Here is a 23,961-nt window from a genome sequence, read left to right on the forward strand (position 1 = left end):
TTGGCAGCGAAAACATGGTTGCTTGCCGATGGGGTGGTTTCTCCACCATAAAAATCCAGGAAATTACCCAATGAAGCGTCGTAAAGCTTAACATAATCATACATTTATTTAAAAAAGAATGTTACTTCAACACACCGCAAGTGTCGGAGCCAATTAATTACCCGGTTCACGTTCGCAGAATTTGATAAACAAAATCACGAAAATCAACGAAGCTTGACAGTTTCTGACGTGTCTGGTGGGTGGTCGTGGTGCAACACAGAAGTGTTAGGTGAAAATTCGACCCGAATTACTCATTATTGCTGTGTGTTGTTTATCATTAACGATTTTTCCGCTGCTCCCGTGTGTATCGGTTCCACCTTAAAATTTTCCGTGAATTGAAAATTTCGTAATCCGACGATCCGAAAGTGACGGACAAACGAACGATGGAGGATGATCTTCCGACTGAGTTCGATCTGATTGTGATCGGGACAGGTAAGTCGTAGTTTTATTTTTTTTGTTTCGTTCGTCTTGCTGAAGATAACAGTATCTTTTTTCTTCTTATCACTTGTAAGGTCTCTCGGAATCTATAGTAGCGGCTGCCGCTAGTCGAATAGGGAAAACCGTGCTGCATCTTGATTGCAACGAGTACTATGGGGGATATTGGGCTTCGTTTAATTTGGAAAGCCTTCGGCAGTATGCGCAGGATTGCAGCGTTCCGAAAAGCTGCGAAAAGAAGAACACTGATGAAAAGTTTGTTCCAATGGTGAAAGCCACGTTCATCGAAAATGTTAGCGAAGATTGGTTTAACTTCGAAGAGCGAGGTGCTGTTGGAGGGTGGAACAAGGAAAGTATTCTGAAGGAGTTCAGGCGATTCAATGTTGATTTGGTGCCGAAGTTGCTTTATTCGCGGGGAGCCATGGTGGAGCTGTTGATATCGTCGAATATCTGTCGGTATGCGGAGTTTCGAGCCGTTGATCGAGTGGCAACGATCTGGAACGAACGGATTATGACGGTGCCGTGTTCTCGTTCGGATGTATTCACCAGCCGTGATGTGAATGTGGTCGAGAAACGGCTGCTGATGAAGTTTTTGCAGAGTTGTGCTAGTTACGAAACTGAAGATGGCACGCATAAGACGGAGGACATCGAAGGAAAAACTTTTCTGGAGTATTTGAAGGGGCACAAATTGACACCGAATTTGATTCATTATCTGTTGTATACTATTGCTATGGGTAATGATACGACTAGTTGCCGAGCTGGTTTAGAAGGTGTTCGGAAGTTTCTACTCAGCTTGGGACGATACGGTAATAGTCCGTTTCTTTTTCCCATGTACGGCTGTGGAGAGATTCCACAGTGCTTCTGTCGATTGTGTGCAGTTTTTGGTGGAATTTATTGTCTGAACAGAAAAGTGGATGGTATTAATTTGACAACGCCAGCGGAAGGGGGCAAGCTTGCCTTTCATAATATAAGTTGCGGTGGAAAAACGATTCAAGCTGCTAGTCTAGTCATAGGGCAGGGGTACGTTCGGGAGGAGGTGTTTGGAAACGAAAAACTTTCGGAAGCGAAGCCTTCAGGTCGAAAATGCTGTGGTAGAATGGCTCGAGCTATATTCCTTACCAACATTCCATTAGGGGGAGAATCTCAGAATACGGGCGGTGGCGGTGCTTCGCTTATGAAACTTCCACCGGTGGAAGGACACGAGGATGGGGCTACCATTATCCAGTTGGCACATTTTAGTGGCACCTGTCCGAAGGACATTTGTAAGTCCATCAGACGAAAGGCAGAATTTTGTTTAAAATTTTGTTAAAAAATTGTCTATTTTAGATCTTATCCATGTTACGGCCCGGTCACTCACTGGCGATCCTCGAGCAGATTTAGAACCATATGTGACGCAAATTCTCAGACCAGCAGCTCCGAAGCTGCAGCTAACCTCGGACGAAGGAGAAGTGTTCGAAAACAGCGCTGAAAGCGCTTCCACTATTCTTTATGAGCTGTATTTCAACATACCGGCTTGTGTGGCTTGTCAGCAGACAAGCGGCGGCTCCACTCCGCGGGGTATTCATCTAGCTTGCGGTCCGTTCCATGAACTGGACTACGACGAGAGTATAGCACGGGCGAAGCAGATTTTCCTGGAAATTTATCCGGAGGAAGATTTTCTGCCTCGAGCTCCGGATCCAGAGGAGATTATCATCGGTGAAGAAACCGATGAAGCACAGGAAATTACAGCCAGCGTGGACGAATGCCACCAAGACACGGACAAGGTGGAAAGTGCCCTCGAGTGTCAGGAAAATGATTCGTCTTCCAGCGGGGCGGCAGCGGCGGCGGCGTTGCAGGCAGTGGAAACCGAAGCAGAAAACGTCAAACGGCTTTCGGATGCCCAGGAGGCTAAGGAGGATTCGGTGGAGAATGCCGAAGAATGCACCGAGCAAAAGTAATGAAACCTTATGTGTTAGGCTTTACGCTCAAATCTTGCTTGCATTTGCTTGTTTTGCGTATATTCTAATCGTTATTTAATAGTCATATCCGTGTGTAACTGTAGCACTTCCGTTCTCTAATAGTGGCAATAAATTAACTACTTCACAGCTTACGATAAATAAATTTCCTGTTTTGCGCACTGCCAGCAACGGATGGTAATACAAATAAAATGCTCAAATTGAGAAATGTTTCATTCTGGTTGGTAATAGTTGCGATTACATAGTTTTTAGTGTTTCCATTGCCGCAATGATACGTTCGATTTCGACCTTCGTTTGGTCTAGTTTCTCCTGGTTGTTGTTTCTCACATCCTCGGGAACCTTGGTGCAATAATCCGGAGCTGCTTTGGCCTGCTCCAGCTTCTCAACGGTAGCCGTCAAGGTTTCACGCTTCTTATCAAGCTTCACGATTTCCTTGTCGACCTCAATCAGTCCCTTTAGCAGCAGATGTACAACGCAAGATCCAGAAACTGTCAAAATAGCACAACCTGCCGGAGGTTCGCCGCTATCCAAATTAATTTGGGAGTAGCTCATCGTTGCCAGATCAGCCGCGAATTGTTCCAGAGTGGCCTTGACTGCTTCTTCGCTGCAAATTACATACGCTTCCGTCTTGGTTTTATTGGGTAGATTGTAGTCACTGCGAGCCGATCGAATAACCTTAGCCGTGCGCTGCACAAACTCAAAGTCCTTTTCCAACGACTCATCCTGCCAATTGCATGTGGCCAGCTCCGGATAGGGTGCTACACAGATGCTGGCAACTTCGTCGATATCAGCCCGTGGTAACCGTTGGTAAAGTTCCTCCGTGATGAACGGCATGAAAGGAGACAGTAGTTTCAAGCCTAGATTTAAGCACGTGTAGAGCACTTTTCTCGCGGTACTCTTGGCCTGATCCGTACCGGATTGGAAGACCGGTTTGAGACACTCCAGGTAAATGTCACACAAATCGTACAGCCAGAAATTGTAGCATGCATTTGTGGCATGAGCAAATTCATACTTTTCGAAGCCCTTGTTTGATACGTCGATGCAATTGGACAGCCGTGACAAAATCCAGCGATCGATGGCGGTCTCTGAACCGGTCTGAAATGAAATTAGTATGAATTATTTTCAATTCAAAAGTGGGGCAACTTCTAAAACTCACCAATTCCTGGATGACATCGTACTTTTCATCTCCAGTGAAGTACATCAGCGCAAACTTAGTCGCGTTCCACAGTTTGTTGCAGAAAAACCGATATCCCTGCACGCGCAGAATGTCCAAATTAATATCCCTGGCTTGGGTCATGTAGGCACACAGTGCAAACCGCATTGCGTCCGTTCCACACTCGGGAATACCGTTCGGGTAGTCCTGCTTCTGACCCGCCTTAGCGCGATCGATTTCACGTGGATCCAAATTGGAATCGTACAGCTGCTTGTGTAGACCCTCCAACGAAATGCCCGTAATGACATCAATTGGATCAATAACATTACCCAGAGATTTGGACATCTTCCGACCGTGCGCATCACGCACCATCGGATGCAGGAAGATCTCCTTGAAGGGCAGCTTGTCCAGCAAAGTCTGCCCGAAAAATACCATTCGAGCTACCCAGAAAAAGAGGATATCATGCCCGGTTTCAAGAAGCGACGTCGGATAGTACAACTTCAGATCGTCCGTATTGTCAGGCCATCCAAAAACGGAGAACGGAAACAGTCCCGAACTGAACCAAGTATCCAGCACATCTTCGTCTTGTTTCAAAACCAAAACGTCCTTATCTACCTTCAACTGCTGCGCAGCCTTATCCAGAGCTTCTTCTTCGCTGCGACCAACAAACCACAAGCTTTCCTCACCAAGATCGCTTGGCTTCTTGCTGGAATCTTTAAACGACACCTGGTACGCAGGGATACGGTGTCCCCACCAAAGCTGCCGAGAAACGCACCAATCTCTGATGCCCTCCATCCAGTGATACCAAGTTTTAGTGTGCACTTCGGGAACGATTTTCAGTTCACCCGATCGTACGGCCTCCGTCGCATTCTTAGCCATATCGTCACACTTCACGTACCACTGAGGTTTAATCAACGGCTCAACAATATCCTTCGAACGGGAACAAATCGGAACCACCATGGGATTATCGACCGTTTCCTTATACAATCCCTTAGCTTGCAGAGCCGCCAAAACAGCTTTTCTAGCATCGAATCGTTTCATTCCGGTAAACTCACCGTAATCACCCGTAACAAAACCATCGTCAGTAAAAATATTAATAAACGGAAGATTATGTCGTTTACCAACTTCATAATCGTTCGGATCGTGCGAGGGAGTAATCTTTACCGCACCCGTTGCGAATCCCATCTCAACAAACTCGTCGCAGACGATTGGCAGCCTTCGGCTGCAGAACGGATGTTGCACAAACTTACCATGCAAATGCTTGTACCGCTCGTCATTCGGATGCACGGCAACGGCCGTATCCCCGAGCATGGTTTCAACGCGCGTGGTCGCCACAATAATTTCCTCCTCACTACCCTCTACCTTATAAGCAAACGACACCAACACACCGAACTCAACCTTCTCATTGTATCCCGGAATCGACAGCATAGTACGGCCCGGAATCTCCACCTTATCCACCTCAATATCAGAAATAGCCGACCGCAGCGTACAGGACCAATTAACCAACCGACTGCTCCGATAAATCAACCCCTGCTCATGCATCCGCACGAAAGCCTCCGTTACCGCCTTGCACAGCTTGGGATCCATCGTAAAGCAAGCCCGATCCCAATCGTAGGACGAACCAAGCATCCGCAGCTGATGATAGATGCGGTCGCCCTTCTCGTTACGCCACTGCCAAATCTTCTCGATAAACTTCTCCCGACCCAGATCGTGACGGGTCAGTTTCTGCTCGCGCCACAGCTTCTTCTCCACCACGACCTGGGTGGCAATGCCGGCGTGATCCGTTCCCGGCACCCACAAAGCCGCCCGTCCCTTCATCCGATGCCAGCGCGTTATCGCGTCCTCGATGGCGTTCGTCAGCGCGTGACCCAGATGCAACGAACCGGTTACGTTGGGCGGTGGAATTACCATCACGAAGCGGCCACGGTCGTCGTTCGATTTTCGCTGTGGGAGGAAAAGAAAGGGTTGGGTTAGTGTTGGTCTTCGGCGAAATTATAGATAGTTCTACCACAGGAAACATTGCAGAAATTCTTCATGTTCTTTCTTTATGAAAACCGTTTGATTTTTAGTATTTTTGATTAATGTTTCGTATAACCAATGTACGTGCTTATTGCTAGTGTTGCGAGGCCCACACACGTGCGGTCTAATTTTCTCACACACGCGTACTCGTTCTAACCAACACACCAGCATTAGTATCCCCTTCGGACTCTCGTTTTTATTTATTCATGCCTTGCAACAAGCTTTTGCAAGTGTGTTTTTAGCAAACAGTCACGGTCGCCGCTCACGTCATTGCAGCCCGAATTGTTGATATCGATCACTCTCGAGGGCTCACACTCCCGCCCATGAGCAGAATAGAGGGCGAAGATGAAAAAGCAAAGAAAAAGTAAGGCAAAACCTGTATTCCAGTGCGCCAGTACGGGTAGCTGGTTGCTCATGAATTGTTTGACTCGCGAGTGGGCTATGCTGAAAGACGATATGAGGCTGCACACAATCTTCTTCTAGCTTGATTTGTAACATTGATTATTGCACTCTTATTGCGATCCTCTGGATTAATTTCGATAACTAGTACCGCTATTAATGTGTAATGAAACTCCTATCGTTGCTCTTTTAGAAAGAAGTTCGTAAAAGCAAAAGAAAAAGACCTACGCGAGGCAGAAGTTTAGGGCATAATAAAAAGTGATCACATTATTTCTAGATGAATGCGAGAGATGCTAGATGGCAATGAATAAGAAAATTGATTTTGGCGTGGAGAATTTAAAGCTACCTGAGACAAAATTACATGTATTTGTAAGATGAACGTGATTCGTTTTAATAATTCTTCCTTGGCGTAAATCTTCTTGAAAAACTGCAATTTTCAGTCAAATTGCTTCATCTTTCTCCGGGACCTTTGATTATCCGCGACTGTCTCGCAAAGTCAGCGACGTCTGGTCAGCTATTAGCCTGACGACATCATTGTCGGCGGCTGGCAAAGGGTGAACGTGTGCATTCCATAGCCTCTGTTCATTAACTCCTATTCCTACCTTTACGAGGTGCCGGCTGGGGTACGCAACTTCGGTTGTCGTATGCTAACAGGAAAGGGGGCACAGTAGCTCCCGCCCACATTAAGATGGCAGCCCCATCAGCGGGACAAGGACCTTAGGTTAACAGCCTACTGTATCAGAAAATAAAAAAGTTACCGAAAATGAAAGAGGAAACCTCTCTGGATTATTGGCAACGACCTTTAGCATGAAAACACGGACACGAATCGGAACATGGAATATACTGACCGTTTCCCAGCAGGGCAAGCTGGCTCAACTTATAAGGGAAGCTAGTCGCCTGAAGCTTGAAATCCTGGGGCTGAGTGAGGTCCACTGGCGGGGGTACTGGCGAACACAGGACATCATCCGGGCAAGTCTTGCTCTACTCTGGCATACGAAGTGAAAATGCTACTCGAGAAAGAGGAGTTGGATTCCTATTGAGCCCAGGGACACATGCGGGCATGATGAAGTGGGAACCGATAAAAGAGCGAATAATCGTTGCCAGATTCAGAACACGAGTTAGGAACCTTACAGCAATCCAGTGCTATGCGCTAACAGATGCTGCCGACCTGCAGGAGAAAGAGAGTTTTGACAGCCAGCTGAACAGGTTGGTTGAGAAAATCCCGAAGGGGGACATCCAAATCCACATGGGTGACTTCAACGCGAAGACGAGCTCAAACAATGCGGACCTTGAACGCGTTATGGGACGCCATGGCCTAGGAGAGATGAGCGAAAACGGCGAGCTGTTTACAGAATTCTCTGGTAATAACGACATGGTCATTGGTGGATCGCTCTTCCCCCATAGACCAGTATATAAAGTCACGTGGGTTTTCCGCGACGGCCGAACAGAAAACCAAATCGACCACCTCTGCATCAGCCGGAAATGGAGAAGGAGCCTTCTTGATGTACGCAACAAACGCAGCGCTGATATTGCATCCGACCATTATCTTGTTATCGCTGAGATACGTCTGCGGGTCGCACGTGTCCAACGACGGAAGGAGAAAGTTGGGTGCCGCTACGACGTCCGCCGATTGGAGAATCCTGAGATGAAAAGGGCCTTTGTTGAACAAGTTGAATCTCGAGCCTCGGAGTTGCCACCTGGTGGAACCGTCGGAGAGCAATGGACCGGCATCAAGAACGCCTTCATTACGACCAGTGATGAAACCCTCGGCAAAGCGCGCAGCGGGCGGAGGGAGTGGATTTTGGATGAAACTTGGAGGAAGATCGACGAGCGGAGAGGCGAAAGCCGGCATTGAGCGAGCGCGGACCAGATCCGCTAAGACGTCAACGATACGCCGAACTGGAGAGGGTTGTTAAACGAGCGTGTAGGCGGGACAAGAGAGCCTGGACTAACTCCCTAGCCGAACAAGGAGAAACCGCCGCCGCCAATGGTGATATCCGTTTGTTGTACGATATTTGACCACGAAAACATCTGGGGCGCACTTAGGCGTAGAAGAGTTCCAGATAAGCTAGTCCATCTCATCGAGGCTCAGTACGAGGCGTTCTCGTGCAAGGTTTTGCACGATGGCGTCTTGTCCGACCCCATAAGGGTTACTGCTGGCGTGAGACAGGGCTGCATTTTATCCCCGCTTCTGTTTCTCATCGTTATGGATGATATTAATTGGAGCAATTGACAGTAGACCAAATCGAGGATTGCCTTGGAATCCTCTAACGATGGAGCAGCTAAATGACCTCGACATAGCCGACGACATTGTCTTGCTCGTACAACGCCGAAACGATATACAGAGCAAGTTAGATGACCTATTCGAGAGCTCCCAGGCAGCAGGTCTCACAGTCAATGTAGCGAAAACTAAGTCTATGGTAGTGAACACTGACAATTCCACCAACTTCACAGTAGCGGGACAAGTTGAGCAGGTAGACGTCTTTCAATATCTTGGTTGCCAAACAACGCCCGATGGTGGTACCAAGACTGATATAGCCACACGGATCAGGAAGGCCAGGGGTGCCTTTGCAGGTCTGCGAAACATTTGACGCTTAAACCAGATCACACTACGTACGAAAACCCGAATCTTTAATTAAATCCGTACTGCTGTATGCCTGCGAAACGTGGTGCGTCTCAGCGGAAACAACGCAAAAACTGCAGGTATTTATTAACCGGTGCCTGCGATACATAATTCGTGGATATCCAATGAGGAACTCCATCGTCGGTGTCATCAACGGCCGATAGCCACAGAAATTCGTGAACGTAGGTGGAAGTGGATCGGACACACCTTGAGGAAAGGAGCGAACGAGGTTTGCAGAGAAGCACTTGACTGGAATCCACAAGGACCGCGTAGAAGAGGCAGACCCAGAGGTTCATGGCGACGCAGTCTAGCCAATGACATCCGGGCTGTAGACGAGAACCTGTCCTGGCGACAGGTAAAAGCCATGGCGGGTAACCGTCAGCAGTGATCTCTGATTTCATCCCTTTGTTCTGCCGGACCGGCGGGCATGGACAGATAAGTAAGTAAAATAAGAGATCTCAACAAGCTTACCGGTCTTGTGACAGGGCATTGTCGGTACCGCAGTATCTCAAAGGGGAGATCCGGTTTGCATCGACAGTCAGGGTAACTAGGTTCATAAACCTAGTGATCCCTGATTGGCATATGTTTCGCTCCAGCTACCAGCCTAGCACTTTCTGAATAAGTGATAGGTAAGCTTGAAGCGTACAGAAATAAACGGGGCATACCTTACTTACTTAGGTAGCTTGCCGTCCTAAGACAAAGCCTGTTGAACAAAGTTTCTCCATGTAACTCGGTTGAGGGCTACCGCTCTCCAATTCCTCGGACATCGGGTACTCTCCGCCAGATCTCGCTGCACCTGGTCTAACCATCTTGCTCGCTGCGCTCCTGGTCGTCTTGTTCCTACTGGATTTGAGGCGAACACCATCTTTGCAGGGTAGTTGTCCGGCATTCTTGCAACATGCCCTGCCCATCGTATCCGTCTAGCTTTAGCCACCTTCTGGATAGTGGGTTCGCCATAGAGCTGTGCGAGTTCATTGTTCATCCTCCGCCTCCATACTCCGTTCTCCTGTGCGCCGCCGAAGATCGTTCTTAGCACTCGTCCTTCGAAAACTCCGAGCACTCGCAGGTCCTCCTCGAGCATTGTCCATGTTTCATGCCCGTAGAGAACAACCGGTCTAATAAGCGTCTTGTACAGGGTGCACCTTGTACGGGGATTTAGTCTGCTCGACCGCGAATGCTTGTGGAGCCCATAGTGAGCACGACTTCCGCTGATAATACGCCTCCGAATCTCACGGCTGCTATCATTGTCCGCCGTTACCAGTGAGCCAAGGTAGACAAATTCATCGACTACCTCAAACTCATCGCCGTCGATCAGTATACTACTGCCCAAGTGGTATCGTTCGGCATCGGTTCCGCAGGCCAGCATGTACTTTGTTTTAAACGTATTTACCTTTAACCCAATTTTTTCTGCTTCGCGCTTTAGTCTGGTGTACTGTTCAGCCACCGCCACAAATGTTCTGCCGGTAATATCCATGTCATCGGCAAAGCAGACGAATTGACTAGATTTGTTGAATATCGTGCCCCGCGTGTTGATATCCGCTCGGTTCATAACACCTTGTAGCGCTATGTTGAACAGCAGGCATGAAAGACCATCACCTTGATGAAGCCCTCTGTGTGATTCGAATGAACTGGACAATCCACCCGAAATCCGAACACAGCACCGTGTACCATCCATCGTAGATTTAATCAGTTTAATGAGCTTCCTGGGGAAGCTGTTCTCGTCCATGATTTTCCATAGCTCTTTCCGGTCGATGGTATCATATGTGGCTTTGAAGTCAACGAATAAATGATGCGTGGGAACTCTGTATTCACGGCCCTTTTGGAGGATTTGCCGCAGTGTAAATATTTGATCCGTTGTAGACCGACCTTCGACGAAGCCGGCTTGATAAGTTCCCACAAATCTATTCGCAATTGGTGATAGACGGCGGAAACGGGGCATACCACAATAGTTCAAAATACTGTACGCAGTGGTAAGAGTACCCAACAGAAGAGGGATGTCTATCTCTACTTAAGTCAGAATACGTCTGCAAAATGTTGGAGTCCAAAATAGACTTGAATCTATCGACATCGCTCGAGCACACCGTTCAGACTACAATCATGACTTGTCGAAGGCATCCGAAAGGTCAACACTGGAAAAAACTGGTTATTTAGCCGGTGTAGTTGTCACCGAACATGCGACGGTTTTACGAACCACGACCATGGGTGTGGTGCGACCGGAAAGCTGCATTGGTAAGATGATTCCGTTCTGCAGCTCGGCGTAAAAATGTTGGTGGTCTAAGGTCTAAGGATACTTGTATGTATGGTGATAATTTTGGCTTCGAATTTTCTTACGATGTTGATGATATTACCTTTGTCCTCATGAGTGAGCCCATCGATGTTCTTTCTCGTTTAGAGATGATGGTAAAATTGAGCTTTAGCATTGCTGTGAATCGTGGATCTTCCGATGGCTTCTTTGAATGCGGAGCAATATCGTTTCTTTGTCTTAACTGGTATCCAGCTTTTTGCGAGCCATAATGGCGGACGTGTTCGTAATGTTTGAACAGCATTTTAGACATTCGCACGGTGCAATTCATTTAGTTTTACCGTGAACGCGCGGAAAGAAAACGTGCGATGTATTAGGGAAATGTCAAAAATGCTATTCAAATATTATAAACACGTCCTCCATTAGGACTCGTTAAAAGCTGGATAGATGTGCGGGCATAATAGGGGCTTAAATGATGTAATGTAGAAACCCACATAGCTAGCAAAGTGCTTTCGGTGACTTTTTCTCCTCTATAGAGTCAACTACGTTGGCTTGTGGTCCAATTTTTATACACGCGCGTTCTCGTTCTAACGAACAGACCGGCATGAGCATCTCTTTTGGACTCCCTTTTTTATTTTTCCGGCACTGTGATGGGTTTTGCAAATATCAACCACGGTTGTCGCTCTCCCTCGTCATTGACACCCGAGCAGTTGATACCGATTGCTCGCGAGGCCCGCAGTCTTACCCGCGTGTGCTTGCCCTGGGCGTGAGATGAAGCAATGTAAAGCAAAGTCTGTAGCCATCCAACGGCGGCATTCTAGTGTGCCCCTCACGGGCTTTTAGCAACTCACGAGCTATTGGCTTTGTGAGCAGGTTGTGCAGAAAGTGAGGTGAGGTGGCTCGAGTCTTAAATTGGTCGCTGGAGAATTTTCATATGGAACGCTTTGCATTTTTTTTTATCAATACTGCATGTCTCAATACTGTGGCATCCTTGCGGGGCCGGCCTACCGTAGCCTTCCGGCCAGGTCTACGACGGGAATCTAACACATACAGAAGCCGGTTGTCATCCTGTGCTAAGTGTGTCGATAACAAAGAGTCAAGCCTTAAAGGATACCCGCTTAACGTAGTCGTTGGACTCCAGAAATACAACCTCTGCCGGAATCCATTTAGTAGTTGGTTTCGGTAAATTTTGCAGATTTTTTCCCATATGGTCTAGTGGTTAGGACATCTATTGCAAAAGTATAGATAAATGGACAATAGTATGGGAACCAACCTATTTCGGACCCGATCAATACTGTGCACAGTGTTGAGGTGACCCAAAATAGGTTGGTTATCCTAATCCAAATCTCCAGATTCGAATGGATCGAGTATCTTCGAAAACCATTGATAATAAAAAATACAAAAGAATTTTGCGTGCACATGAATCAAGCTGACGTTTTTTATGCATCCGTACCTATTTAACAAGAAGACTTAGTCACGTTATTCCTATTTAAACTAAGGATACAATAGACGATACATATTACATCAGCTTTTTGTCAGATATATATGATCACAAGCCATACCTTAAATCAAGGTTGGTGATCCGCGAGAAAACTGCGAGTGGCATTCAACTTTTTCTCGGTATATGAAACGACATCGTCTATCAGTGTATTGCTATATTCATCGTACGATGCTGCTCCGTGTGTGAGCACAATCGGCAATCCTGTGAGTTTGTTCTCTCTGTATTGTATCCTGAACGTGTACGCGCCATGGGGAATGCGATTCACTCTCTCGTGATTCGCTCTGTGTGTAAATATCACGGAAAAGGATCGCCAGGCGATAATTTTCGCAGATGAGAAAGGATTGCGATCATTGGATGATTATCGTTCTTTTTTCGATTGGTAAAAAATGTAAGATTTTTCGGTTATGGATATTTTTGTTGCAATTGTGTTGGCGAATGGAGGATATGGTGATGTTTTGTTATAAATACAAGGCAGCAACTTGCTGTTTAATAAAATGTTTACAAAAAAATATTATGGCTGAAGTAAAGAAATGTTGCAGCAAGTTTTGCAATTTAAGAACGAGGCAGCACGTGGAAAGCACAGATTTGAATGGCACTGCACGTTTATAAAACCGTTTTGCGTACTCAGTTGTGTTGATACACTGTTATTCTGGTTATCCATATCACCTCTGTGAATTTAGGGCCATTATACAGTGGGCTTTCACATTTGGCATTTTAGTAACAAAATATTCCGTTTTTGGCAACATAAAATATTTCACTTCAAAAAATATGCTTAAATAACAGTCAGTTTCCGCATACAAGCCTTAAATGACGAAAAAATGAATGTTACGAACAGTATTATTTTTATTGCCGTAGGACTACGTCTTACCGCAGGTTGCCAAAAACTTACTTGCACCGGACGGATAACTCTTGGCGGACTTGCAATCGTTGATTAATAATATTTAGTCAATTTCTAACGCATCTACAGTCAATATTTTCATATCCAAAAAGGGTCTCGATTTGGCACGGTTTCGATTTTGGCAACATAGGGAACCTGCATTTGTTGCCAAATTCGATTAGAAAAACGCGTAAATTCGCGTAAAAACCACGTAAACCTTGTAATTTTCAAACCTAGGTAAGGGTAGGCGGGGCAAGAGCGCCCCCTTAAGCAAAACCACCTGTGTAAAAAAAAGTTGTAGCTCAATTTCTAATTTATCTGCTTTAAATGAACAATTGATCTATTACCTACATGTAAAAAATAAAAACATAAATATCTGTAATGATTTTCTATTTTTTATTGCGATTTGGAAACACGTGCAAAAAATAGAGTATTTTTTCCATGCGGGGTGAAACACGCCCACTAACGAAACTGGTGGCATTGGATTCGTGAATTTATCTAATTTAAACAAATTGAATCAGTTTGCCATCAAACAATACATGGTTCCCCGAGAGTCGCAATTTCCAAAGAGTGTCCGGCAACCACTCGTATTGGAAGAATATCCAACCAACAGTCCTGATATTGATACCGTGTGGTTTCCTTAGACAACAAGATGAATCGGGTTAGGCATCCTGGAGTCAATCTTTAAGGACTAGAGAGGATCTAAGATAAAATATAACAATCTGGGTATTAAAGTACCTGCAATTGATCCGGTGCGTCATTTTTTTACATTTCAATTTGTTCTGATTGATAAACCAGATACATATTATTTTTGCATTGCTAAGAAAATTTGCTATATTTTTAGAAAAAAATGTGTATTCCATGATATTTGTTCCAAGAGGGAGGAACTATTGAAAAAAGCTATATCCGAGAAAACAAGAAAATGTTCATAGCGCCCGCAGGGAAAATTGGCGATTTAGATTTTTTCAAACAGTCTACCAGCTACAAGTTAAACACATTTACATTGTTTTATGTAAATCTGAGATTCTTTGGTCCAAACTATGCAATTATTTTAAAAATCTCCTTATCGCACTAGCATTATGCACGACGGTCCTACGCCGTTCGTTGTGGGCGGTTTTACCCCCATATGACCGATTTACACATTGCACTATTTATTTCAACAAAACTGCATGAACAGTTACCTAATTTCAGTACTGTCGGATGAAGACAGGATCAGAGATGCGATATGGGTTGGATTTACTAAAAGTTTTAACGTTTTGAATAAAATAAACCCTAAGTTCTGCGGGAACAAAGTTATAAAAAACCAAACGATTATGACGAAAAATCTGTTTTTATTTATTTCTCCGAAAGTTTATACGATATTGCTGTACAAGGTATTGTAAAATATTGCGTTCGCATTCAGTAATATGACTGTCATCAACATTTAACACTAATTTGAGCGAGGCCCTGTAAAACCATGGTGGGCGGTTTTACCCCGGCGGGCGTTGTTACCCCGTTTACCCTTACGTATAAAAAAGACGTTTTGAGCACGTAAACCGCGCAAATTCCGAAATTCGTTTAAAAAACCTGATTTAATCCACCTGCTGGTGAAAGGAACCTTTGCTATACCATCTTACATGTTATTTGATACAGAACTCGAAACATCTTGGGAACATAATTCAACTGTTAGTTGACGCTTTACAATTTATTCCATATAACTTGGACAGGCATTTAAATATAAAGAATGACAAAACCATTTATTTGGTAGTAAAATCATTAAAATCGATTTGGTTGTCCAAAAGTTATTTGAAAATAAGTTTGGCAAAACAATGATTTTTGGGAGAGGGCCTTAGAAAAAGCCAACCTAAACGCCAAACGAAAAAAATACAAATCTAAAATTGCTTTAAAAACGAAAAAGTTTACTAAATTTGAACATAAAGCACTTTTGAATTTTGATAGATCCTTTTTACAATAAACTGCTGAGTAAGTATAGGTAAGTTGTATTTAGTTACGTCCTTTTACAGTTTTAAAGGGCAGATTACTCATATAAAGTAAATAAAAATCATCAATTACACTTCCGCATTGAACATAAATCGCAGCCTGTATTGTAATTGTTTTGCAAAATACAGTTGGATTTCGAATTTGGCAATAAATGCGTGTCGCCTATGTTGCCAAAATCGAAACCGTGCCAAAATCGAGACCATTTTTTAAGATGAAAAAAATTAATGGAAGTGCGTTAGAAATTGACTAAAGGTTATTAATCAACGATTGCAACCTTTTTATGTTTATAAAATCCGCCAAGAGCTATCCGTGTGGTGCATGTCAGTTTTTGGCGACCAGCGGTTAAACGTAGTCCTACGGCAATAAAAATAATATTGTTCGAAATCGCAAACTTTTTTTCATGGACACACTTAGGGCAATAATTTTTCGTCATTTAAAGTATGTATGCGGAAATTGATTGATATTAAAGCATATTTTTGGAAGTAAAATATTTTATGTTGCCAAAAATGGATACTTTTGTTGCCAAAATCGAGGCATGCCAAAATCGAACCATGCCAAATTCGAAATCCCACTGTATGCCCATTGGCGAGAAATTTTGAGCCGGGTTAAGTTGCCGTCGAGGGAATGACTACTTTACGACCTGAACCGAATCACATCATCCGTGATCTCAAATCACACTAGAAATATTCAAAATTCAATTGTTATCTCTTCTTCTTTTGCATCCGCTAACGCGGTTCGATACAAATCCACCTGCAAAGGCAAATCACACGTTAAGATAGCAATTTCAAATCTAGTAAAATATTTTAAAATGAAGTCTATTATGTTAAAAGACGTAGTCCTACGTCAAAATTATCAAGCTCATTTTTATGTAATAACGGTCATCTTAGTGTTTACACAGCTGTGCTAGTGGTATACGGCTTCTATTTGCCAATTTTAATTCAAAATTATGCGTAGGTACCCGCCGCTCGTGGATTGTTTCCTGTGTTTGCTGCTTGCGATAAAATTTTATTCCGATCGCTGTACTGCATTATCGCCAAGTGATTCGATCGGAAGTTCAAGACTCATCACTCACTCGTATCGGGAAACGATAATTATCGCCGATCCGTTCACTCGGAGAGAATCAAATATGACACACGCAAGCAGCGATACACACACAAAGCTTTATCGGCGATAGAGGTTCACGTGTTGTGTTTTCGCCTCATTCTGTTGCGTCTTTGGTTCTCTTTTCGCAGGAAGATACAAGCGTGCCGTGATCTGCATGTATTGAATCGGCAAATGAATGGTGAGTGAGTGAGTTTTGATCCGATTCGAACCAACCTTGCCTTAAATCACAAGAAATGGTTATAAACAACACAACTAACAATCGTTTTTCGGGTACAGATACATATTTAAAAAATTCTACTGTCCTCTTTCCAAAAACTTACCCCATATTCCGGCTTGAAGAAACCTTCCTTCTCCCACCAGCTATACCAGGCGGCCTCGACGTACTGCGGACTGTACGCATCGGGAAACGGTCCCGATAAGTCCTTTTTCTCACCCTCCTTACTGTTGCCAGTGTAGACGATAGCCTCTTTGCTTTCCTTCACCTTTTTCTAATGATTGCGAATGGAACATAAAATAAAACGAGAAACAAAATGTGAGCTTTGGCTAACTTTCACTTTTTATGTGAATTGAACACTTCTCATTCGATCAATTCTGCCGTTTCGTAGCCTTGCAAGATTATGATTGGATTGCATTACATTGCGGTGGTAGGTACAGCGATGACGCAAGGGCAAGGCCAAACGACACAGGGCGGAGCGGGCTGATCGATACACACGATATCTGACGCAATTTTTGGTAACAGGCAAAACTTACCTCCGCTTTCGGTTTGGCCGCGGCCTGCTGTTCCTGGGCTTGCTTCTTGTTCAGCTTTTCTTGCAATTTTGCCAACTTGGCAGCTTTTTCCGCTTCCTTTTTGAGCTGCTTCTCGGTTTTCACCGGAGCTTCGTCGGCACCGTTCACGATAGGATTGGACATTTTTTTCTTGCCACTTAGTATGGAATTTAGGAACGAACAAAAATGTCTTACACTACAAAGAATGGACTTCTTTGCTGATTATGCACCAATTATTGCTACCGTGGGAAATTTGCTCTTAAAACGGAAAAGAATACGACTGCTTGTTCAACTTCTGCTGATGAAAATGTTGTTCCTTCCAAATCACTGTATATTTTTATAAGACGGCATGCAGCGCATGGTGAGGCAGAAATGAATGGTTTGGCAGCAGCGTTGCCATTTGTTCGTAAAAATAAAACTCCGACTAAACCCGCGAACGTACTCTCGTCGGTTTATGTTTTGGTTTACCTGGCTTACCTGTGGCGGCGGTGCAGTGGCGTTGCATCAGTTTTCACCTGTTGACTGCTTTTTTCCTGTATCACCCACCGCAAAGTGAGTGAAAAACGCGAGAGCATAAAAAGCTTGCGTCACAATTGATAGAACGTCAAATTTCCGTGACAAACTTTGCTTCCATGGTAACGTACGGCGGTGAAAAGCGGTAAACAAAAATTTTTCGCTATCTTCGAGCACGGTCCAGATTTTTCACTTGAAATTGCGTGAAAATGGTTATCTTTTAATTCCGGTTGGCGATAGTGTGGTACGCAACTGTACCTGGGAAAAAACGATAATGAGCAGCGAGAAGGTAATTGCAGGTTTCCGTTAGTTTTTATTTTGGAGCCAACTCAGCGTTATATGTATTTTACACGGCGATGCAGGTACTCTATCGTCACGAAGATCCACACGGTCAGGGCGATGTGTACTTTTTGTGGCAAACCGGTGGTTCGGCGCAACTGATGGCCACAACCGGAAGTGATGGCACGGTAGCAGTTTTCAATCGGCAAGGTCAATTGATTGAGCGAATCGTTCTGCAAAGGTAGGAAAATTTTGATATCGATCGTCTGTTTTGAGCTGTATACCTAATGCTGTTTTTTTCTAGCAGCCTCTGCGCAGGATTTGCCTGGGACAGGGACGGTGATGTGCTGGCAATCATAACGCAGAACTCATCGCAGTTGATCGTATGGGATGCACATTCTCAGAGAAAGCAAAGTGTCGATATTGGCGTGCGAGATCCGCCGAGTTGTATTGTGTGGTCGAAGCGGGGAAGTTTGCTAGCGGTGGCTACCACCCGTGGGAACCTTTCGATCTATAATCATGCGACAACGAAACGAATTCCAATACTGGGAAAGCATACCAAAAGGATTACCTGTGGAGCATGGTCCACGGAAAATGTTCTAGCTCTGGGGAGTGAGGACAAGTGTCTGTCGTTAAGTAATGAGGAAGGCGATACGCTTCGGTCGGTCCAGCTGCGGGACCATCCTAGTGATATGCACTTTGCGGAGATGAAAACCGACGAAAGGGTACCGGGTGAAAATACGATCAGCATGATACTGGGAAAGCGAACGCTTTTCCTGTACCATCTGCCAGAGCCGGATTCACCGACCGAACTTGGATTTCAGCAACGATACGGTTCGTTGCTGCAGCACAAGTGGTTCGGCGATGGCTATGTCCTGCTAGGATTTAGCTTGGGGCACGTAGTGGCTATTTCCACCCATCCGAGAGAGGTTGGCCAGGAACTGTGGCAAGTTAAAAATCATCGAGATTCTCTGAATAGTATTGCAGTGTGCAAAGAGCTTGAACTGATCGCTTCCTGTGGGGATAACAAGTAAGTGTTTCTTTAAATGTTGAAGGGCATGATGTAAATTTGTCGAATTTTTCTAGCGTTAAAATACATTCGATGTCAAACCTTCAGGAAACGGTTAAAATACTAACCCTTCATGATCAGGCAGCGATGAAGAACATCGAATGGAGCTCCGACGGTCAACTGTTGGGTGTGACTACTTCGCAGGGCGCTATCTGTGTGTTTGTTACCAAGCTTCACTCATTGTGTGCAATATTTCCGCCCAGAATTGCGTTACTATCAAGCCTAGCGGAAGTAGCTATCCACCACTATGCACCGGATAAGGTTAAATCCGCTCCGACCATGATTGCACTGGAGATTGAACCGTCGTTTCTGGCGATCGGTCCGTTCCATTTGGCTTGCGGCATGAACAATCATGTATGGTTTTACGATTTAGGTCGGTCACTTAATGACAGTCCACTACTGTTGGGCGATCGGGAATATATGTCGGAAATAAAGAGCGTGGCGCTTAGTGCGGAATATTGTGCCGTGCTCTGCGGGGGACAAATTATGCTGCATCCGGTAAGATTTTGTTGCACTCTAATTATGAACCCATAATCATGATGGTACCGTCTATTTTACCAGATCGAATCAACCAATGAGGCAACCATGAATCGTGAACCGAAAGTTTTTCCAGACGAAATCCGCGGTATGGCTGAATCAGTCATCACGTGCCTGGCACTGACCAACGATTTTCTCTGCTTTGCTACAGATGTAAGTGATTCTTTAAAAGTGAAAAACCTTAATTTTAACACAATCTTTGTATGACTTTCAACAGCTGGGCAATATAATTCATTTCTCACTGGAGCGTTGGGCTACGGTGATTCAGTTTCGACATCAAGTCGGTATAAAAGCTTTGTATTCTGACCTGGATGGAACGCGAATGGTGCTGATAGATGACCATAGCCACGGGTATGTGTACATTTCGGCTACCGAGGAAACGATACGCATACCGGAAATGCCTAAGCACGTCGTTGGCGTGATGTGGGATTACTCACATCCGGCTGTGTTTGTTGTGTTCGATCGAAACAGCTGCGTAACGTACGCTTTTGTACGAGCCTCGATCTATGGTAAAAAAGTGGAGAAGGTTGGTACAACTAGTCTGATCAGTGAACAGATTCCGCTGATGCTGTACGACGGAGAACTTTGTCTGCATGGCAGTGGAGGAAGATTGAGTACGGTTGTGTTGGACACACATGCGAATAAACCCGGCAGGGACGCCAAAGAACAGTTGCATGCTGTAACAACGATGAGAAAGTACAACGAAGCTTGGGAGTTGTGTAATCTGCTGGGTGATTTGGACGAATGGAAGCGATTGGGGCAATCAGCGATAGCTGATTTGAACATTTCATTCGGTAAAATAGAGCAACTTTGTTTCATTCGAAGACAATCAACACATTTTTAATTTTAGCTTTAAAAGTGTATCGTCAAATGGGGGACGTTGCGATGGTTTATGCCCTTGAAGATATAGTACAAATAGAGGATCTCAATACATTGGCTGGTTTCTGTGCTTTACTGTTGGATAAAGTGGATGAAGCGAAGACTTTGTTCACGAAAAGTGGTAACCCTCAAGAAGCTTTGGAGCTGTGCCGAGACTTGTTACAGTGGGAACAGGCCATGGCTCTTGCTGGCTCACTGGCTCCAGAGCAGCTTCCGTTTCTGGCGCGAGAGTATGCCCAGCAGTTGGAATTCACGTAAGTCGTTTAGATCTGTTCAGACAATTGACTCTGCTGCATTCTTCTATCATTTGCAGAGGCAATCAAGCGGAAGCATTGAAGAACTACGAGCGAGGTCTCAAAAGCGATATCCTGCCAAAATCGTCGGAAGGGGTGATCGAGCAGGAACTACTGGATCAGCACGTTGCTCTCTGCAAAGCAGGAATCTCCCGCACCAGCGTAAAGTGTGGTGACTATCGGCGTGGAGTACAGCTGGCACTGGAGCTGGACGACAAGCAGCTGTACAGTGATTGTGGCGAAGCACTCGTCGCTGCTGGAAATCTGAACGAAGCTGCAAATCTACTGGAACGAGCGGAAAGTTGGGACAAGTGTTGTGAATTGTATATTCACCTAAAACTGTGGAAAAAGGTAGACCGGATTCTACCCAACGTGACCAGCCTTAAGTTACATGCTGCTTATGCCAAAGCTAAGGAAGCGGAAGGACGCTATGCAGAAGCTATCAACAGTTACCACATGGCGGGCGATTTGGATAGTGTCGTAAGAATATACCTTGAGCATCTCTCGGATCCGCACAGTGCTTCCGAAATTCTGCTTGAAACTCGTTCAGTTGAAGGCTCCAAATTGTTGTCAAAATACTTTGAACAACATGGCGATTATGAATCAGCAATTCAGTTTCTTCTACTTTGTGGCTCAATAGCCGATGCATTTACAATCGCGCAGAAACAAAATAAAATCCGGTACTACGGAGAAGTTTTGGAGCAAAGCTCCAATGCAAAGCCGAGTGACTACCTGTTGCTGGCAACGTACTTTGAAAACGAAAAATACACTTTACTCGCTGGAAAGTACTACTTTCTAGGAAAAGAATACGCTAAAGCTTTGAAGCATTTACTCAAGGCGGCTTCCTTTAGTAATGAGGAAAGCATGGCTCTCTCACTCGCAATCGACTGCGTCGCTTCAGCAAATGATGAAAAACTTTCCAACCAACTCATAGAGTACTTGCTCGGAGAGGTGGACGGCGTTCCGAAAGATCCAAAACTGCTCTTTCGTCTCTATATGGCTAAACGGCAGTTTAAGGAGGCAGCCAAAGCGGCAATGATTATTGCCAACCAAGAGCAAATTTCCGGCAACTATCGAAGTGCTCACGATTTGCTCTTTTCGATGTATCAAGAATTGAAGCGAAACAACCTTACCATAGCGTCCGATATGAGAGCATCTCTCACACTGTTGCACCGGTATACGTTAGTTCGGACACACGTAAAACGAGCCAATCATCTGCTGGCAGCGAAGCTGCTCCTAGAAGTTTCCAAGAACATTTCTCAATTTCCGTCACGTACGACTGCAATCTAGATTAACCGTTTGCTAGTTCACTCTAAAAAGTTCCTCCTTTCAGACGTCGTTCCCATACTGACATCGACGGTCATCGAGTGTCACCGGACTGGTTTGCGGAAGTCGGCCTTCGACTATGCGGTAATGTTGATGCGTTCGGAGTTTCGAAACCAAATAGATGCAAAGTATGCCAAAAAGATAGAATCAATTGTGCGCAAGCCTCCCCGCGGACAGCTGGAGGACGAAGGTGGCTACGACGGCAGTCCGTGTCCGGTGTGCGATGCTAGCCTGCCGAACATGGACTTCATCTGTGGTCAGTGTAAGACCACTTTGCCCGTTTGCATTGCCACGGTGAGCTGAAAGCACTAGTTATTGGTCAGGTTTCTTAATCCCACAATTTTCACAGGGCCAGCATATTATCAAGGATGATGTGGCAGCCTGTCCCGAGTGTGATTTTCCTGCTCTGAAAGCAGAATTCGTCAAGTAAGTTTTGTGACATGATCGCAAAATAAAGTTTTTGGTATTAAAACACTTTGGTTGGTTGTAGAATTTTGGAATCAACCGACAACCAGTGCCCGATGTGTGGGGAAGATATCGATGGCAGTAGATTGGTGGATATCGGAGACATCGAACCGTACATCGGAACGGGAACGTGATCTGTTATTAAAGGCTCTCTTACACAGTAAACTCGAAGTAACAAAAGTCATGGCATGGCATTCCTTAAGCGTACCTTAACTGATAATTTAAAGTGCTTTAATGTGAGTATCTCAGTTTTTTATTTGCATATTATATATGTGATTTATTAGGCGATGGCGTAGCGAACTCAATTCGTAAGATATCACTGTCTAGCAGTATCTCCTAGTCGAGCTTCCAACATACAACTGGCTTGTTACACCGGAGTCGTACCTCGGGGCCAACAGGAAAACTCCGTAGGACACAAATTTCAATTTTCGATATGCTGGTTTGATGTGGTGCTGAATACAAACTGTGAACAACTTCAGAAACCAATGAAACCAGCTTACTGAGTAGGTACTAGAATATATAAAGCAACCTAGTCTTGAAGATTTGCATGGAATGGCACAGATCAGCACTATGAGTTATCTACAGATCAGCATATTTTGGGTAAGTATGAGAAGTAATCTGTTATGCAGTAAACAATTTAAGTTTTAACAGCGAGAATAATAACTGCATTAAGCTTCATTTTAAAATGTAAGAAAATGAAATTGAGCAACCACTGGGGTAGCAAAATGATAGCAGAATTGATTTAGACCAACCTCGTGTTTGTTTGGTCTTAAGCTTGAAATGCGGTCAGGCATATAAATTAATATTTTTGGAAACGGTAGTTCTTTTACAATTGATGAAGGGACGGTAGGGGAAAGTAATGAAAATTTGTTTAAAGTGGAAGGGCCAGAGTGGAAAGCTAAGAGGGGGTGTTATTAGTAGCTACGTTTAATAAGTAGTAGTCACTCCTACCTTTTATGCTGGAAGGTGCATGGGTCGAACCAAGCTATAATCTGAGGTAACCGGATTCGAACCCCAACACCCGCCTACCGTCCCTTCATTAACTTAAAAGAACTACCGTTTCAATAAATATTAAAAATTGGTTTAGCTTTCAGATCTGCTTCAAGGTACGATTCTTGCGATGTGAAGGGATCGCATGTAGTTGCTAAAGCGGACCAAGAACTTAAGAATACCTCGACAGGATTCGCTGAGTGGAGGACCGTCGGTTCGATGATCTTAAATTCATCAAAGCGATATAAGAAAACCATGTGGGCTGTCTTCGCGTTCCAGTTGAGTGACCAAATAACGAAGGGGTACCAGAGTCATTCTGCGCCGGCGCTTAACGGCTCTTTAATTAACAAAAAAGGTAGCACATGTATTCCACTATGGGACATTACTGAAGAGGCGAGACACTCTGGCCCATCTGTTGACTAATCGCAACATAATGTTCAAGGTCAGAATAAGCGACAAAGGTAATTAAATGTTTATCTATAACAGTAAAGCAGATTTTAGCCTTAGGGTCTGCG

The 23,961-nt window shown here is 44.6% G+C and overlaps 3 protein-coding genes across 3 annotated transcripts; 2 read left to right on the forward strand and 1 right to left on the reverse strand.

Moving 5' to 3' along the window:
• The first annotated feature begins 276 nt into the window (after window positions 1–276).
• On the forward strand, window positions 277–2,620 carry LOC128738477 (rab proteins geranylgeranyltransferase component A). Its single transcript, XM_053833655.1, has 3 exons — window positions 277–471; window positions 552–1,736; window positions 1,801–2,620. The coding sequence occupies exons 1-3, from the start codon at window positions 423–425 to the stop codon at window positions 2,409–2,411; spliced, it is 1,845 nt and encodes a 614-aa protein (XP_053689630.1). The 5' UTR covers window positions 277–422; the 3' UTR covers window positions 2,412–2,620.
• On the reverse strand, window positions 2,404–17,533 carry LOC128738476 (valine--tRNA ligase). The gene is made up of 4 exons (XM_053833654.1): window positions 17,078–17,533; window positions 16,648–16,815; window positions 3,586–5,526; window positions 2,404–3,524 (listed from the first exon to the last, which is right to left on the reverse strand). The coding sequence occupies exons 1-4, from the start codon at window positions 17,237–17,239 to the stop codon at window positions 2,667–2,669; spliced, it is 3,129 nt and encodes a 1,042-aa protein (XP_053689629.1). The 5' UTR covers window positions 17,240–17,533; the 3' UTR covers window positions 2,404–2,666.
• On the forward strand, window positions 17,521–22,737 carry LOC128738475 (WD repeat-containing protein 19). Its single transcript, XM_053833653.1, has 11 exons — window positions 17,521–17,897; window positions 17,971–18,128; window positions 18,195–18,917; window positions 18,974–19,454; window positions 19,518–19,646; window positions 19,711–20,287; window positions 20,344–20,626; window positions 20,686–21,938; window positions 21,999–22,285; window positions 22,341–22,417; window positions 22,482–22,737. The coding sequence occupies exons 1-11, from the start codon at window positions 17,883–17,885 to the stop codon at window positions 22,588–22,590; spliced, it is 4,092 nt and encodes a 1,363-aa protein (XP_053689628.1). The 5' UTR covers window positions 17,521–17,882; the 3' UTR covers window positions 22,591–22,737.
• The last annotated feature ends 1,224 nt before the right edge of the window (window positions 22,738–23,961 follow it).

This window comes from Sabethes cyaneus, chromosome 2 (assembly GCF_943734655.1).
Source record: "Sabethes cyaneus chromosome 2, idSabCyanKW18_F2, whole genome shotgun sequence".
Lineage (NCBI taxonomy): Eukaryota > Metazoa > Arthropoda > Insecta > Diptera > Culicidae > Sabethes > Sabethes cyaneus.